This window comes from Typopeltis vanoorti, chromosome 11, assembly GCF_054136105.1.
Source record: "Typopeltis vanoorti isolate ZY-2024b chromosome 11, IOZ_Tvanoo_1.0, whole genome shotgun sequence".
Lineage (NCBI taxonomy): Eukaryota > Metazoa > Arthropoda > Arachnida > Uropygi > Thelyphonidae > Typopeltis > Typopeltis vanoorti.
The window spans coordinates 135910590-135928113 of record NC_143559.1 but is presented as its reverse complement, the minus strand read 5'-3'; the positions used below and the strand labels follow the sequence as shown (position 1 = coordinate 135928113).

Sequence of the window (17524 nt, the reverse complement as noted above, 5' to 3'; positions counted from 1 at the left end):
ACTATGTATACGGTGTAGCATGTTGACAAATACAAAAGTACGCATTTAAATTAGTTATCAATCACAGGACTAATGCTACAATATTGTAGTTTCCTAAGGCCAACATCATTAAATTAACTTGTGGTAAGTTTCATTGACATATCCCATTCTGATTACCAAAAATTTATAATGTTATTCAGTATAAAATTATTGATTATTGTGTTATTAAATTGGTTATAATGATGTTGGCTTGAAAGAAAAAAAAAACGGTAGCGAGATAAATATTTATGCATCGTAACTCACCATAGAAGTCAGCGGAGCAGGAGAAGGAGCAGAAGGATGTCGACTTGTCGGCGAACGCTCACCGTCCAATATAACGTGCCCTCGCATATTACTAGCATCCCTGATTTCACTTTAATACATTAAAAAAATACATTAAAAGGTTTTGCATATATACCTCCCACACAAAAAACAACACGCCCTCCCCCAACAACCATTATATACTGTAGATGCAAGAAAAAAATAGTTTTATTGTATCCCTGAAGAGGGTTTTGCAGTCTGTGTAATATATTCGTCAACAAATAGTGCAATTAGTTAGAGACAGCTGGAATAAAAACGGCGCTAACTAATGAATCACATGTAACCCCTCTCACAGAAACTACGCTGTATAGGCAAGCAAAACCATATGTTGCACTGGAAACACAGTATAAAGTAAAATTATTGTCGAATTTTTCAATTACATGAAATAAGTGTTTGTTTGTTTGACTGCATTTGAAATTCAATTCTCGATTTTATTATGACAGATCACAAAGACTAACTTCAAATAAAATTCTAAATTCTACCGCGAATTGAAACATGCCATATAATGCTTGTGTGAGTTCCCCTTCCAGCTCAAACGCAAACAAGGTAATGAAATTCAACCAAGGGTTGAAACTTTGTATGAGTTGAACCCACCAGTTATGAGAAGTTCTGTCGGAACGATAAACGACAACCCCACCCCCCCGTCGTGAATGTCTTAAAACTAAGAAATATATAGTGAATGGTGTTATGACAGTTGCAGATGTTATGGAATTCGGTTGAAGAGAATTAACATTTCAACTCAAAAGAAAACTCGGTTTCATTTGTCTTTGGGTCGCGTGATCTTTTGTTAATACCGCACCAATCAAATTCATGTCTTCATAGCTGCTGTCTCCTGTAAAACAAAATTTAACTTGTACGTATTGTAACAATTAAAAAAAAAAGCTGAATAATTTATACGCGTATAAAGGATATCACATGTAAATCGTTGACGTGCCAGCAAAATTCTCGGGCGTGCCACAGGTTCGCCACCACTGTCTCAGAAACACTGTGGTGTTTCTGAGACAGGTGGTCCACAGGCAGACTTAAATTAACCAAATAAATCTATATATTTTAATTACCCAAACAAAACCAATTAAAATTGAATAAATAAGTAAAAATTATTGAAATAAAATGGATACTTAAAAAAATAAAAATAAAAATAGCGGCAGAATGTTCATTCCATGAACATTCCCACTACTATTTTAATTTGTAGCGGCAGAATGACGAGTAATAAAGGAGGGGTGAAGTGAAAAACAATACGGTTTTATTGCTTCCACTTTCCCTTTCTGTTTTGTCAGATTTGAAGTGAACATGTGTTGTCCACGTTACCACATTTCAACCAATTGCTTCTTGTTTATTGATTTTAATTGTTTTAGGTATCTTCAAAAGTACTAAGTAATACTTGGACAAAGTGTGTTGTGAGTTAACCCCACTATTTAGATATTTTTCGGAAATCGCGAGACTGAAAGATAAAAGCAAGCTGCCAGTTGAGTTGAAATGCTAACACACACGTGCGATCACTTATTAGTCACTTTGTTAGCATCGGATGCCTCAGATGTCGAGGCATCCTAAAACCTAATCCTAATTAGTCACTTTGTTTGGCTGCCCTGCCTACCATGTGCTCAACCATCCCCTCCACACCCTCTGTATAATCTTTAAAAATTTTATAAATTAAACTATCATAGTTTCATTTCAATTTTACTTCAGAGCCACATGCATGTACCCAAAGAGCCACAGTTTGCCGACCCCTGCTGTAGACAGAGAGTGCGCTATCCAATCCGTGCCCAGATTAACAAATTAGCGATGCATTTCGATTGTTATTTTAGAAATATTAAGAAAAAAGAAATATTATTTGTTTCAACACAGCCGAGACGTGAATATTCAATAACACGTGATCGTTCATTCTAACGGAAGTAACTGGACTTTAGGCGAAACGAATATCCCATTTCATAGCGGCGTCTGCGTGATAACAGGAAATGCAACGCTTGACACAGTGTTTATGAATCTGCCTGACTTTCATAAATATTCTTTCTTAATTTTTGCATTAATTTAATTCAATGAATTTATTAATTTTCCATAAATGACATCCTTAAATACATCAGAAATGAGAAAAATACAAGTAATTAATTATCGCCTCTAAACTTACACATTTCTTTAACGAAAAATGACATTTTTTCAAGGACAAAATATCTCTAATTGATAACTGAGTATAACAAATGCTTGATAGGACGGGTAGTGAAAGCAGTGTTCGGATCAAGTAAGTGGTCAGTGCCCATGCGCACAAACAGAGCTTATTTTCTGGGAAGAAGAGAGGAGAAAGTGACTTATTTCAGATTTTTTATTTTGCAGTTGCTGAACAAAACATTTACTTTGCATTAAGACTACTTTAGTGTCGCGATGATCTTCGAATCCAAACTAAACGCGCAATTTCAAACATAGTTTTGGTTTTGTTTCCTCCCTTTAGTGAACATTCAACCACGTGATCTGGGAACGAAATCACGTCGTTGATATATCTTTCTCCTTTGAACCTTAAGATAATCCTGAACTTTGATTTCAACAGACAGAGATCCTGTCATTCATTCTCTCTTTTCTCATTGGCCATTCTGCAGTCAAAAATCTTATTTAAACAGAGCTGTTACGTTCGCGTTGGTAAATTAAGAAATCAGGGGTTGAAACGCTTGCCAAGTATTTTGAAAGAAAGAAAGGAAAACTGATGACGATGAGATTGCTTCTGGTGATTGCGTTAGGCTTCATTGTCGAGTACATCACTTGTAAGTATGAATTTTTGAAAGATGCTGAGCATTTGCATCAGTCTAAGCAAGTTTATTTTTAAATTCATCTAACTGAGGACTAAAGCAGGCAGATGAATACATTTTATCCGAAATGTATTATTTTTTTCCATTTAAGTACATACTTTTGAGATTGACACAAATTGTGAAAGACATCGACTTTGATAAATATTTTTTAAATTTAATATATATATATATATATACACATGTTTCAGTAGTTGCAAACTATGCAAATTATGAGAGAGACTCAACGACAGTCACGCGAATTACCTGAAGCAAAACATCCGTGTTCGATGCTAAATCGGTGAGTGTTGCGCTTCACGTGGTGATTAATCTTATAGGGATTAAGAAATGTTTAAGTAGGGGTAATATTTAATATTCAATAGGTCCTGCATCAAATGGCCGTCTTTTTTAGGAAGTCCTCTTGTATGTTATGGCCATCTGATGAAGGTGTGAACTAACTTGACAACGTAAGAATGACTTTTCGTGCAACACTATTAGACCTGTCTCTCTGAGATAACGGACTCCGCATGGACAGGAGTGCTGGAAATGATCGCTCGCGCGCGCGTGTATGTGTTCACTAGTTGTGCTTTGGTAGATTCCATCTTATTCTAGGTTTCTAGGGAAAAGCCGCCGAGTATAAAAACACCACTCTAAACATCGATCAGCAGCCGAAGCCAGTCAGTAAGGAATCACGATGAGCACACCAAAGAAGATGGATTTCTCTAGATGTGGCAGCTATCTGGGGGAACTTGTGGGACCAGGAGGTGTTGCCCCGTCCATTAAGTGTGGTGGCGGTCATACTGGGATTCTCCCGAGGAGCTTTTTCCTTTTCATAGCTCACGGAAAAAATGAACACAGCGTGACATAATGGCCGTCAACAAAGTTCTATTTATCAACGTTGGGAAGGCTTCTATATAAACGATTTCATTTAGTTTCGCCAAGATTCGGCACAGCTCCTACGTAGCTCAGTCGGTGCAGACGAATCCCTTTTGTCGGAAAGACCTGGGTTCGATTCCCGTCAGTGACGTGAGGAACTTCATCTGGTCTCTTTCGACGAAAGGTGAGTTAGCCTGTCTCATACGAAGGTAGGAGTTTTTTTCACTAGGAAAATCTTCGTTCCGCAGAACAGAGGGGGACGAAAGGAAGGGCTTAGGACAGCCCGAAACAGGCCAATCGGCCTGATACAAAAAAGAAACAAGAAGAAGGATTCGGCACCCTCGTATGGCCAGATCTGTGGAAACATCATACTTCATGCGCTGGTTTCCTTTATTTAAAATAAACTACAAACAATACTTTATTTACATAAGTAATTAATCATTCAGTCATAAATAACAGTTACCGGTTATTAATATAAACCACCAGTAATCACACTCGAGCTCTAAACCAGCTCAAGTGAGTCCCATGTTTGCTCTTCAAATTACCTCGACAGAATACCAAATGAAACTCTTTGTCTACCAACCACTCACAGCAAGAGAAGAAAATAACATGCGTCGAAAGTACCGTTTCTTGTCCACATTTCTGTGATTTTTTTTTATTCTTCAAGATAATTTTTTCTTTCTAATTTTTTTTCTAATTTATTCTTCATTTTTTTATTATTCAAGAAATCATAAGCACAGCGCTGAGCTTATGATTTCTTTCATGAGGCTCGGGATGGAAATATTTTTATACAATCTCGGAAACTTTTACATCTCTTCAAGGTGCATATCAGGTAATAGCGAGATTTTTCAGTGGCTCGATGAGAACGTCAAGTGGAGAAAGAACATTATTTGAATGAATCACCCAGTCCGAACTTCACTTATTTTAGATAAGGACACTTAGTATCTTATTTGTTGTTGTTGTTGATGTTTTTTGATAATGCCCGTTATCAGTGTCTTCAAATAGAGTAGAATTCCACCTCCCACAGTGGTATTAAGCAAATATTGATAATAAATATTGCTGTGACGTTAATTCCAATGAAACCCACAGCTGATTTCTTTTCATAAAAATTATGTGATTCCCATCTACAAAATCTTGTGTACTGTGGGTAGAGTAATGATTTTATTATTGTTTTTATATATTATTTTGCATAATCAAGGCATCCCACTCTAAAAGACCAAAGACGGAATTTTTTTCAAGCCTTCCAACAAATGGGGCAGACGTTTCATACGAGGCAATGAACTTCATGTCTCGTCTAACGAACAATCACAAAGATCCAGGCTCATGACGGGATTTGAATCCGCATCCTGGTGATTGGATTGCATAGTGGAATCGTTAATCATTTTCTAAAAAATAGGCGAGGCAAGTACATATGCCATCTCACATGGAAGTGTGATGGTGAAGTGGAGACAAATTCCACCTGACGTCTGCCGCATATTGGTGGAAAGCCTCACTCAACGTGCGCTGCAGGCGATCAAAGCCAACGGCGGACATACCGATATCAGGATTCGCCTGCTTTTATCAATTTTGAATTGCTAAAGTGTCCTGATAGTCATTGTTAGGTAGTGTATATTTAATTTTTAGAAAACGGTACATCCTCTAACTAAGAAATTAAAAGAAAACCATACACTGCTTGGAAAGAAATCAATGGACATCATAGTGTGAGGAATAAACAGTCATGTAATATATGATCTCCAAATTAAGAAATTAACCACGCTACCGGCCAAGGCGTCTATAGACATGAAGGTTATGATGGATGCGAAGTGCATATTAAAATTGTAATACCATTGAAATATATGATGTATGCTTCGTATCCATCATGAATGCGAATTTGATCCATAATGGCCGGTAAGGTGGTTAAATAAAATTCTTGACACCATATACTGCTTGGAAAGAAATCAAAGGGAATCATAGTGTGAGGAACAAATCAGCATGATTCCCACCTTAATAAGATATAGGAGCTCCTTTCACTGCGATGACTGCAGCATTCCTAAGCGGTATACTTTCCAGAACCGGACGATAGTGACCAATGGGAATTTTCGACCATTCTTTCTGTTACTTGAAAAGAGTTCCTGGACTGTTGTGAAGCGGACATTCCTTCACCTCACCCAACACTCCAGTTCATCTCACAGATTCTCAATACAGTTTAGATTCGGGGCTCTGTGGAGGCCAGTCAATTGTCGTGACCTTCATGTCCACAAACCAACCACGCAGTTACAGCAGCAGATTTATGACACGTCTTGTCTTGTTGAAATTTTGTTGTCTTTTCTTTTTGAAAAGAAAATGGTCAGTTCCGTAGAAATGCCACAAAGACGGAAGTATTGCATTCTCCAGAATGTTCAGATCCCTTTTGGAGGTCAATGTTCGTTGCACCACATATAAAAGTTCATTCAGTTTTTCAAACCAGGAAAAACAGGACCATACCATCACACCACCACCTCCGAATTCCCATTTCATAGCTAGGGTTACATACGCTAATAAGAGAAGTTCACCCGGAATCCGCGATACTCACATCCGTTCATCTGCTCGGTAGAGGGTGTTGTGTGATTTGTTACTCCACAGCACATCTTTCCAATCTTCCACGTCCCACTGTACACGTTATTTGAGCCATGAAGACGATGCATGGTGGTTTGCGTAATATGCAGCACTCACATTGCTGTCCTACCATGGAAACCCCTTTTGCGAGCCTCTGTTATGAATTGATATGAGTTCAAGTCGATGCCCGGAACTCCGAGGTCGGCCGACGAATATGACAGTCTTACATATTATTCTTCGTAGTAATAATGTATGCTCAGGTGTGTAGAGTATGGTGGGTCGCCCACTGCCGGTAGCACTTACAGTTGACTCCCTGGTTTCCATCTCAGTACGCCGCTATCATTGACTGTTGACCTCTTTCAAACTTCATCATTATCCTTTTCGCAGTCATTTCAACCGACATGTTTGTACTGATTTTGGATCATTACATCCCTGCACTGGTAAAACCGAAGAGTAGAGTAAACTACTTGAAATTTTAAACTTTGCATATCCTGCAATTTCTTGCGTTTCAGTTACAATAGAGCAACTCAAGAAAATTGAGGTTCCTCAGTACATTTTGAATTATTTCATTCCGATGAAATAATTTTTCGATGTCTTTTCGTTACCACGAGACTCTGCGGCAGACTGCAGTGGATGCATTCTGGCGAGAGCGGGCGCTTTTCAAAATGTACTAATGAACCCTAATTTTGTTAAGTTCAGCTGTTATAACTGAAACGTAAGAAATTGCAAGATATGCAAATTTTGAAATTTCAGGTGTATAGAGGAAACTCTCCTGTCTCATCGCCCCCCACTTCCGATTTATACTGGCTACAAAGATGTGACTCGTTATATCTTTGTACCTTGCCCACGGGGGTGGCCGTTAACTTCTTTTCAAGCAGTGTAGTCAGATGTTTTTTTAATTAATCACATGCAATTTATTTATAAAACGAAACCTTACTTTCTAAATAATGTCTAAATTTTATGTGAGCATCGCTGAATCTATCTGCAGTTGGACATGATATCGACACTTTATTAAACCCATTCACTCACTTTAATTAAAGACAGAGAGGAAAATGTCGGCAATTTTCTGCGTTTTTCTGGTTTCGACGTCCTATAATATTGACTGAACCCAAGTGTATCACAATGAAAGTACTTTGTACCCTGCCTTCATCATTTAAAATATGTTTTCTTGTTTCTTTAGGCTGCGAGCCCAGCTTCGACACCTTTCGGTGCAATAATGGACAGTGCATCGACAGAAGGAGAGTCTGCGATGGAAGCTACGACTGCAGGGACGGTAGTGACGAAGGCAACTGCAGATGTAAGTATCAATGTGGGGTTGGCACGTACCATTTCATATTTTTATGATAAAACGCGCGCCTAAAGTGTTGCGTAGGAATTTGCAGATTTTTTTTTTATTAGTGGTGGACAAGATTTTCGTTGTGGCCTTTATTTTTTAAAAGGAAACTCAGTGTTGTTTATCAGGATTGAAAACTTTCTTTTTTATTTATTTATTTTATTTTCTGCATTTTCCCATTTGTGTTTTCATTTATATGTCAGCGAACTGCATCCATATTTTATTGAATTTTTTTTTAAAACGATAACATTGTAGTTGATGTTGTCAGAAAAATTAGAAGTGAATAACATTCGATTTTTATTATTTTTTTTCCAGCTTGCTCTTCTTCAGCTTTGTTCCGATGTGATAACAAACGATGCATTGCAAATAAGCGCACGTGCAACGCTGTGGATGACTGCGGAGACAACTCGGATGAGAAATACTGCAGTAAGTGTGAAAATGCTTTTGATGTCTGTGAGTTATTTCGGAATGCGTCTTGTATGTGGCTGTCGATGAGCATGTTGACAACACGTCTCTTCTTAGCATCCCTGAAAATTATTATTATTATTTTTTTTGCTTTTTTTTCCCAAAAATTTCGTTTACTGTGTTATCCCCCCCCCTCCCAATTTTGATGTGGTACACAATTTAACGATTATCGGGAATGATGAATCTGTAAAGTAGAAAAACCGTCTTGTGTAGAATCAGAATCGGAACGATTAATGTTGGCCTTAGTACAGGAGATAACGGCGGCACATGTGGCTAGTTAAAAGAGCCTGATTCTAGTCTCAAACACCAGAAATCTTCAAATGAAAATGAGTTAGCCGATGTTATGCGGAGGAAGGGTCATTCCCTCGAAACTGACGATTATCGTTCTACTGAATAAAAAAAATGGCAATGAACCCAAAGAACAAAGGGGAGGACAAACAAACTAAAAATGTCATCAGTTCTGCTGGTTTCATTTGCCATTATTCGGAATTTCTTCCTGGCACACTCATCATCATCATCATATCATTGGATTTCATAACCATAACTCCGGGATAATGTGGTTGGCCCTGTAAGTATTCTTTTGTCTGTACATTGTGTGTCTTCGCCCCGTTTGCATAGTTTCTGGATGAAAACCTAATTTCCCAGGAGGAAATGAACCCTGCCACCTCCGGATGAGTGCTGCTAATTCATCTAAAGACTTCCTGCACATTGGAAGGAGTATAATTTTCAAAATGATCTTCGCCAGCTGCTCCAGGAGCATTCTAATACGGTTCAATTAGATTAATTATTTGAACGGAAATAACTGATTTTCACAAACATGCACTTTATTAAGAGGTTTGGATTTCTGCTATGCTTTTAATACTTTTGGAAGAGATTCTTCCTAAATTTTAAAGGGATGACGAGAAGTAAATGAAAACGACTAATGCACATGATTTTGCAACAGCTTCACATTATTATTATTATTATTATTATTATTATTATTATTATTTGTGTGTTTTTGTATTTCCTATTAAATAAATATCTAAATAATCTGTTTCAATTAATGGTGTTACTTGAATATTTTTTCCTCTTTGTTACATATCTGTTTGAGTTTCCTTTTTATGAAAGTTTAAACGTCTTTTTTTTTTTTCTTCTTACATTTGCTTTTGGAGAGTATTCTTCGCCTCTACATGCTCATCTTATTTATTTTGTTCCCTTACAGATAACATGGATTCGGTTAAAGGGGTGAGGGAAGCCCGTGTGAAAGCAGTGAACTGGCTACTCAACCAACGTCGCTTGAGTTGGGGATGGGGAAAAGAGACCCCTCGAGCAGTCGTTGCACTCTACCTTGCAAGCAAAGAAAGCCTTCTAAATAACGACACTCTGATTGAAGTACTTGGGGAGTTCCTGGAAGTTGAAATTGCTGTGACATTGGCAAAGTACGAAGTGTTTCTTCTCTGCTATTCTTAAGATAATTCGATTCATTCGTGGCTTTCTGCATATTAAACTCCAAAGCATAGAACTACTGGAATATATTGCGAAAGGAGTGGCACGACGAGTGCACACCATAACCGATATTTCATTCTTAATTTTTTTTTTTTTAATGAAAGGTGTACTTTTACGTTTTTCGTCTGATATATGATTTACGTAATCAGGTAAAAAACCTCAAAACTTGCTTACAGTACTGCCAATAAATCTCTACGACATTCACAATCATTTTAGTTTCGTTTTATCGTTTCTTCCTCACAGATAGAAATCATTTAATTCGAGATTCACACTTTCTTATCAGATTTAAGTCTCACCTCTAGACATTATTTACTGACACTCTTTCATTCCGTGTATAATCAGGGTATAGAGTTATTCTAATTACTCTTTTTTCCGTGTAATATTTGATAGTTTAAATTGCATATGTATTTCTTCATTTAATTATTATATGAAATTTTTATATACAATTGTCTCTAAAACTGTGCCAAATTTGATTCGATTCTCGTTTTCCTTTATTTATTTGTTTCATTTATTTATTTATTTTTGGTGAGTTATTGATGAGAATAACTTCATAAAGCGTACAATGCACAAAATATCTTTGTATTCAAGGATTAAAGTGATCTCTCGTAAATCTCTGATTCCCTCAGAGAAGATAATGAAAAAAAAAAGTCATAATATGTTGAAAGGTTATAAAACATTTAAGATGCACACATTTTTTTTTTTTAATCTACCGATAAAAAGGATTCATTATTGACTAACGATGACTATCGTCAAGAAAACTTCGAAATGGCTTTAGGTTATACCGGACAGTATATCCAGTATTGCCTCGTAATATTCGGCTAGTAGAGCTTGGAGTCAATTTAGCAGCACTGCCTCTCTTAATCAGAATAAGCCAAAAACTAAACAACAAATAAACCCCAAACTCCCCTTGGCTATTCTGTTATTCCGTTTGCTTATTAACTACAGTTCGTATTCATGAATACGTTGCTGATTCCAGATACTCTTAACAAGAGATTCTTATAATTATCTTATAATAATTTGAAGAATATGTCGGTACATAAATACATTTTTATTCTCATGAAACTGGTTTTCGCAATAATTTTGATTTTTAACATATTAAAATCCTGTATACTTGACCAATCAATCTCTGAATTGAAGAATTGCTGGATATCACTAAAATGTGATTAAGAATGGCAAGAGAAAATTTTGACACGTTTCCCCAAGATTATATATTCAGTTATTTTCTAAACCTGCGGGCATGTTAGCTGAACATCTACCATGCCCGCAGGTTTCATAGAGAAGTGATTAAATTTCGGATCAATTCCTTTCCAGGAAACACGATGTTCCACTGATCCCCGTGCAGCTAGCCCAGTACATCCGAGCCCTCTTAGCCACTTGCAGAAATCCCCGCAACTTCCATGGATTCAATTTTGTAGACTATCTGAAGAATTCCGCCAAGAACGATACTTCGGTCTTCACGATGCCCGCGGTGGTCCTCTCTCTTTGTGTTGCTGGAGAAACACCAACTTCAGCGCAGACCGATGTCCTTCTCGAAGCATTGCAATTGGAAAACCATCCCTCCTACACTGGTAATATCACATTTCATTTATTGTAAAACTATAATCATTTTAAAATCCTACACTTGCCAAAAGTTAACGAAATACACGAAAACGTTATGAGAAAATGATATTCAAGAAAATAGTAAGCTTAAAAGCGCAACTGGAATTACGGAGCTGCTTCCTTTCCTATTTTCATGATTTATAGCCAATGAATTTTCGTATGAAGCAGAAAGATTCCTGTTTCTATTTTCTTAGAAAATACAATTATTACATAATAGATTTATAATAGAGTTAGTATCGACAGGGACATTGAAATAAATGAAATTTCCGATCATAGTATTCACGTTAAAGAAAGTATAGAACGCTAAGCAAATTATCAAATTTTTTGACTCCATGCCGTGGCAAAACGACATTTGTGGAATGCGGGCTCATTGTCACCTAATATAAGTCGCTAACGGTGGAATGTCTGAGCAACAGCGTTTACGGATTGAAATGCTGCACCACTTCCGCGGCTTATGAGCAGAAACATTATGACCACCTGCATAGTAGCCTGTTGTGTCTCGTTTGACCGAGATACGCTTGCAGCTGGCCTGGAATTCGTTCCATCGGACCACGGAAGGTGCCTGAAGTATGCTGAACCAACTAGGCAGGATAACGTATCGGAGGTTAGGACCGAGCGAAGCGCTGATATCTGCCGGAGTCTGTTTCATTGTGCATGATCCAACAAACGTTCGATGGGATTAAAATCAGAATAACTCGGCGGTCAATGCAGCAGATGGAATGATTTCATATTCTCTTCATTCAAACGATGCTCGCACAATGAGAACCGTTAATGCATGAGATGTTGTCTTGTTTGAAGAGTCCAGATACATCAGGCCACGTTGCACCATGTAGGACAACTTGATCAAAACAATCTCCAAGTAAGAATTTAAGATGAATGTGTGTTCAGTGTGGATGAAAGGATTCAGTAGTGTCCAGGACACAATCGGGAAACCAGGATTCCGCCAATCGTGCAGTGTTTGGCCAGAACCAGGATGTTGGTCCTGACAAGTTGCGTGCAATCCAGTACTAGACCTGGAGTGATAATAGCGGTTCTTTGTAATTCGTGTTCGTTTTTATTTTCCGGTAATCATTAAATCGATTAAAATTATTTCCTCCAGTATTGAATGAAAATATTATGAAATAAAAGGACTTCTCATTAGGAAAGTATACCGACTTAGATATAACACGGAATATCAAAACTATTTGCATGCACTCCTTATATGACAATATTACAATGGTATGAACATCATAACAACAAAAAGCGAAGGATGAATCCTAAATACACTGGTGTCTAAAACCTAAAGACGAAAACTGTTTCTGAATATCACTACCGCAATTCAGACGAATCTGCTTTTGGTAGTTTTGTATTTTTATATTTTTCCAGTTCAAAGAAAGTACACATTCGAATTTTCGAAAAGCGCACAAAGGAGTCACGTGATAGCACATAAGGAGATAAAAGGCAGCACCAAGTGAATTGTTTTGGAAGGAGGCTTGTTTCGTGAATGGCTAAAGTTGCAAATTCGGATCTCTTGTAACGCCGAATGACGTCATGAAAATGATTTCACGCAGAAAATATTTATTGGAAAGTTTGAAGAAGGACTGTTGAATTACTGATTCTGCCAGAGAGTTCGTAATCTCACATAGCGTTATATCCAGGCACTGGGCAACGTTTCAAACGAATGGAATGTGAATCAGACGTTTGCAAAGAGGTTGGCTTCGCTTTACCATGGAACATGAACACCAATTTTTGGTTAAAAATGCAAAACGCAATCGACGTACCACTGCAGGTCAGCTTGCAAGTCGGGTCCATTCAAGTACAAGAAAGCCTATATCTCGACAAACTGTGGCAAGACTTCCCCGATAAAATAGGCCTTTACACACGAAGGCGTCTAGCCTGCATCCCTTTATCCACAGATCAGTCAGTGGTGTTGTATCCGTAAAACGTGGACGAGAAAGCAATGGGCTAAAGCATTCTTAACAGATGAGAGTTGTGTTTGTCTTTCCTCCGATTCTTGACGAGACTTGATCTGTGTTGCTTACCATTGCGAGAATGTTCTTGAAAGGAATATATACGATTGTGTTGGGTCAGGGTGTGGAGAGGAATTATGTTGAATGGAGGCACCGAGCTACAAGTGCTAGAGAAAGGGAACATGACATTGAAGATCTGCGTTGTAATATTGTTCAGCAGTCATCTGTTCTAGGCGGAAAATTCCTTTTTATAGACGGCAATTGCACACACCACATCGTAGACGAGTAGTGGAGATACTTCTGGAGAACGAGGACAATAATCGAATCCAGTGGCGAGCATTCTTCCAGGATATCAATTCCATAAAACATATTCGGAAATGCATCGTGTTGCTGCTCAAAATTACCCTCCAGAAAACAATCCCTGCTCTGAAGGAAGGGTGGGCCAGTTTATTTCAGAGAAAAATATTCCCGAATTCTGAATCTGAAATGCTTTTTCACGTTATCCAAACATGTAGAGTGGATGTAATCTATTTCGACTACTAGAAGGATGGAAATACTTCTTCCCTTTCACTTGTGCACTGGAAGCATATTTCATCGAATTCACCAGCTGAAAAAGGATCAGGATGAACAAATGATTGTAAGATTTGCGAGGATAAAATCATCCTTTTGCTGATGACTGTCACTCACTTTCCATCAAAAATAAAATATCGTGGAATTATAGAACAATGATAACGTCACTTTCGTCGTTTTGTTAAAAAGTTGTTCGATGATTCTATGATATCAACACCTTACATCGAACAAAATTTGATTTGTAAAATGTATCCTAAAATGTTTAAAATGCATGTATTCCCAAAATGTGATATTTTAATTATTTCTCTTAGACGTGAAGATCTTGTCGTTGATGTCACTGGTGTGCATAGCAGACAGAAAGGAAATCATCAAAAACATAAAAGATGCAAACAATTCCAGCACACATTCGACGTCAGAATCTGGCTTTTCTACGAATCACTCTCGAGAGATCAGTCTGGAAGATGTGGTGCTGAGATCGCTTCCATGGCTGAGAAGTTTGCAGCTTCCAGACGGAGGGTTTGGAGATGTGTACACCACAGCCTTGGCGATGCAGGTAAGTACATTTTGTTGGACTCCTCCTCCTCAGAATCTCTGGTATTCTACGCACAAATTAACTGATATATTGCCGAACGACATTACAATATTGGACGATTACATTATATTTTAAACAAGAGTTGAGGCGTATTATTTATGAAGTAACTATGCATGCGATTAACTCATCGATGCCAACTAGAACAATTTGGACTACCCATCATTGCAGTGATAAAACAAATGTTTAACGTATAGTGATCTCAACCGTTACTCCACTCCTCTTATATTTTGCAGACCCTGTTTGCCGTGGGTGATGAAGGTTTAGACTGGAATGTGCGATCGGCAGCATCGTATCTTTTATCCCATCAGCAAAGCGATGGTTCTTTTGGAACACGTCTGGCCACCTATTTTGCGCTTCCAGTCCTTAAACAATCCACTCTGCTGGATCTCGGAGTAATCAACTGTTCCAAGTTCACCAACAAAACTAGTGAGTTCCAATACACTTTCGAAACTAGTCTGCACATTTATTTCATATTTAATTCTTTAATAGTGTAAGGGCAGATGTGCCAAAGCAACTAATGCTATTACAATTCTTCACTTTGCAGGTGAAGAAATGCTGGAAGATCTACAGAACAAGTTAGGACCCAAGGTTCATGTGCAATACATCATTAAATTTGGGGATTATGCTGACCATTCCTATAATATCATCTTGCGTGTTGTGGCTAATACGTCATTCTTTGATGTGATGAAAGCGGCTGCAAAACTGGATTCTAAATTTAGGTAAGAAGATCACGTTCTTTTAACCGAGAGAGAGAATGGAACGAGTATTAGCAAAATAGCGAATTAATGCACATTTTAATATGCAAATTTAGATAACGTTTTTTTTTAAATATTGTTTTGAAAGCTTCTGTAGCCCCTTGGAAATGGCGTTTGCAATTCATAGCGCTTAGGTTATCGAAGAAATGTTCTAATTTCGATTCTCATCTCCAGCTAGAGAAACATACATTTGCTAGAGTTACTTTATCTCTGGCATGGACAAGCAGGTTTTTTGTCCGATAAAGTCAAGTAAAAGGACAATATATAAACTAAATTATTTCAGTCAATAATATATTTCGTTAGGGCTGGGGGAGACGAGATTGCGAAACTTGCCTCCTCTCTGGACTTGATGCCGTTCAGAATTAGTAATAACCTTGGTCAGCTATCTCTGATTGGCTATATTGGAGTTTGATTGCCCTTCTCAGCCTTAAAAATTAGAGACCCTAAAAACCAAAGGGACAAAACGCTTTAGAAGTTGGAATAGAAATCGTTAGCCATTTGTTTTATTTTTTTATATATTATTATTTGCTTCATTTTTATTTATTTTGAGGCGTTTATTGAAGTAACTGTAGTGAGATTTTGGGGATATCGTTCCTTATAAAAACTTTTATGACTGATACAACACGTCAAACCATAATTGAACGTTAATAAAAATGCACGTTGCTTTCATTGAAATCTTGAACAGAATTCGTCATTTCAATATTTAAATTAAAATATAATATTAGTCTACAACTGGAAGGGAAATATTTCTTTACAGTGATGCCATAGATCAGTCTTTCTTAGATAATTTACACGACATAAGACTGCAAGAAAAATGGGAATTATTGTACACACACTAGTAAGTTTTTATTTATTTATTTATTTTTATTTTTTCAGTTTCGAATACAGAGACACTGACAAAGGTCTTTACATCAGCTCCATGGCTGGAATTCCTAACGATCCCGAGCACGGATATGCTTGGCTGCTTTACAGAAAGCCAAAGAATTCATCATTGGAACACTACAAGAAAGGTGAGTGAATGAATTCTCCTAATTTAGCTACTTTCAAGTGGTAAACTGTTTAAATAATCCCGAAATGAATTTACTTTTGTTCCGATGAGAACTCAGAAATCATTCAAGACATATTTAGCGAAAAAGTTTTACTAAGAGAGAAAGAGAGAGAGAGAGAGAATTTATATATATATGTAGTGGAGGTGCGAAATTTATCTCTGATGTTTTTTCCACTTCCATAGAATTTTGAGGTTTTATCGAATTCAAAACAATCTGTCAGAAACCACGTCTCGATATCATATATTGCATGTATAATAACATGAAACACCTTTTTATTTTTAAAGACGCCTACTGAACTCAAAGAACGCAATTTCGAATGAAAGTGAGTTTATCGCTGTCAGTATTATAGTTGGGTTTTAATTATCACGCTTTAATTACAGCCGGTACCTTTTTACTTATATATATATATATATATATATATATATATATATATAGGCAAATCGGTGAGAGTACACACACAATTTACAGTAAAAAATATTGTTATATATATATATATCATATATTGCATGTATAATAACATGTATATATATAATTATATATATATATATATATTATGCAAAATGTGACATTCTTTTGTTTTTGTTGTTGTGTAGGTCCTCAGGATGTGAAAGTCGAAAATGGCGACCAACTCGTCATGTGGTTCAGAAGCAGGTTGCTGTCGGACTAACCGGAAATCACCGAAAAGACGTCACAGACATTTCTTTAGAATTTCTGAGATTGCTGTCAAGGAAAGTAACGTGTATGCACCCACAAAAATTGTAATGTGGTTAATAAAGTTACAAAGAATTGCGTGTTGCTCTTTTTTACTACAATTGTGATGACGAAGTGAGGCAAAGCTGCATAGAAAGGAGTCGGTGTTTCATTCCGTGTTGTTCGCTTTAGACAATTCCACTCTATGACCACAAATACCTATCCTTCATCCCCCCCCCCTCCAAAAAAAAAAGAAAAAAGGATTTACGGAAAACTATTATTATACTTGCCTTTTGGAATTCGGTTGACATCTGTTCTTTATCCTTCGTCATCATTGGGAGTTGAATTCATTTGTACCAACAGTTTGCTGACATCACGATGAACTGAATACGGTCGGAAACTGTCTCATATTCCTGATTAGAGCTAGCTTTAAAGTGTTAATCGATTTTTTCGAGTTGCAATGTTAAAAATCCAAGA

General features: G+C 37.2%; 1 protein-coding gene across 1 annotated transcript; it reads left to right on the top strand.

Annotated features, from left to right (window-relative positions):
* The first annotated feature begins 2980 nt into the window (after positions 1-2980).
* Positions 2981-17146, top strand: LOC150102089 (uncharacterized protein CG3556-like). Its single transcript, XM_090400707.1, has 10 exons — positions 2981-3089; positions 7741-7857; positions 8209-8319; positions 9560-9776; positions 11155-11411; positions 14273-14514; positions 14787-14979; positions 15098-15272; positions 16185-16318; positions 16951-17146. The coding sequence occupies exons 1-10, from the start codon at positions 3032-3034 to the stop codon at positions 17022-17024; spliced, it is 1578 nt and encodes a 525-aa protein (XP_090256833.1). The 5' UTR covers positions 2981-3031; the 3' UTR covers positions 17025-17146.
* The last annotated feature ends 378 nt before the right edge of the window (positions 17147-17524 follow it).

What these genes read in the sequence shown, in the direction of transcription:
- LOC150102089 (XM_090400707.1), top strand. Translation starts at nt 3,032, where the DNA reads ATGACGATGAGATTGCTTCTGGTGATTGCGTTAGGCTTCATTGTCGAG. An exon ending in AAACCATCCCTCCTACACTG is followed by an intron (nt 11,412 to 14,272) that starts GTAATATCACAT and finishes TATTTCTCTTAG; the next exon opens with ACGTGAAGATCTTGTCGTTG. An exon ending in AAACTGGATTCTAAATTTAG is followed by an intron (nt 15,273 to 16,184) that starts GTAAGAAGATCA and finishes TTATTTTTTCAG; the next exon opens with TTTCGAATACAGAGACACTG.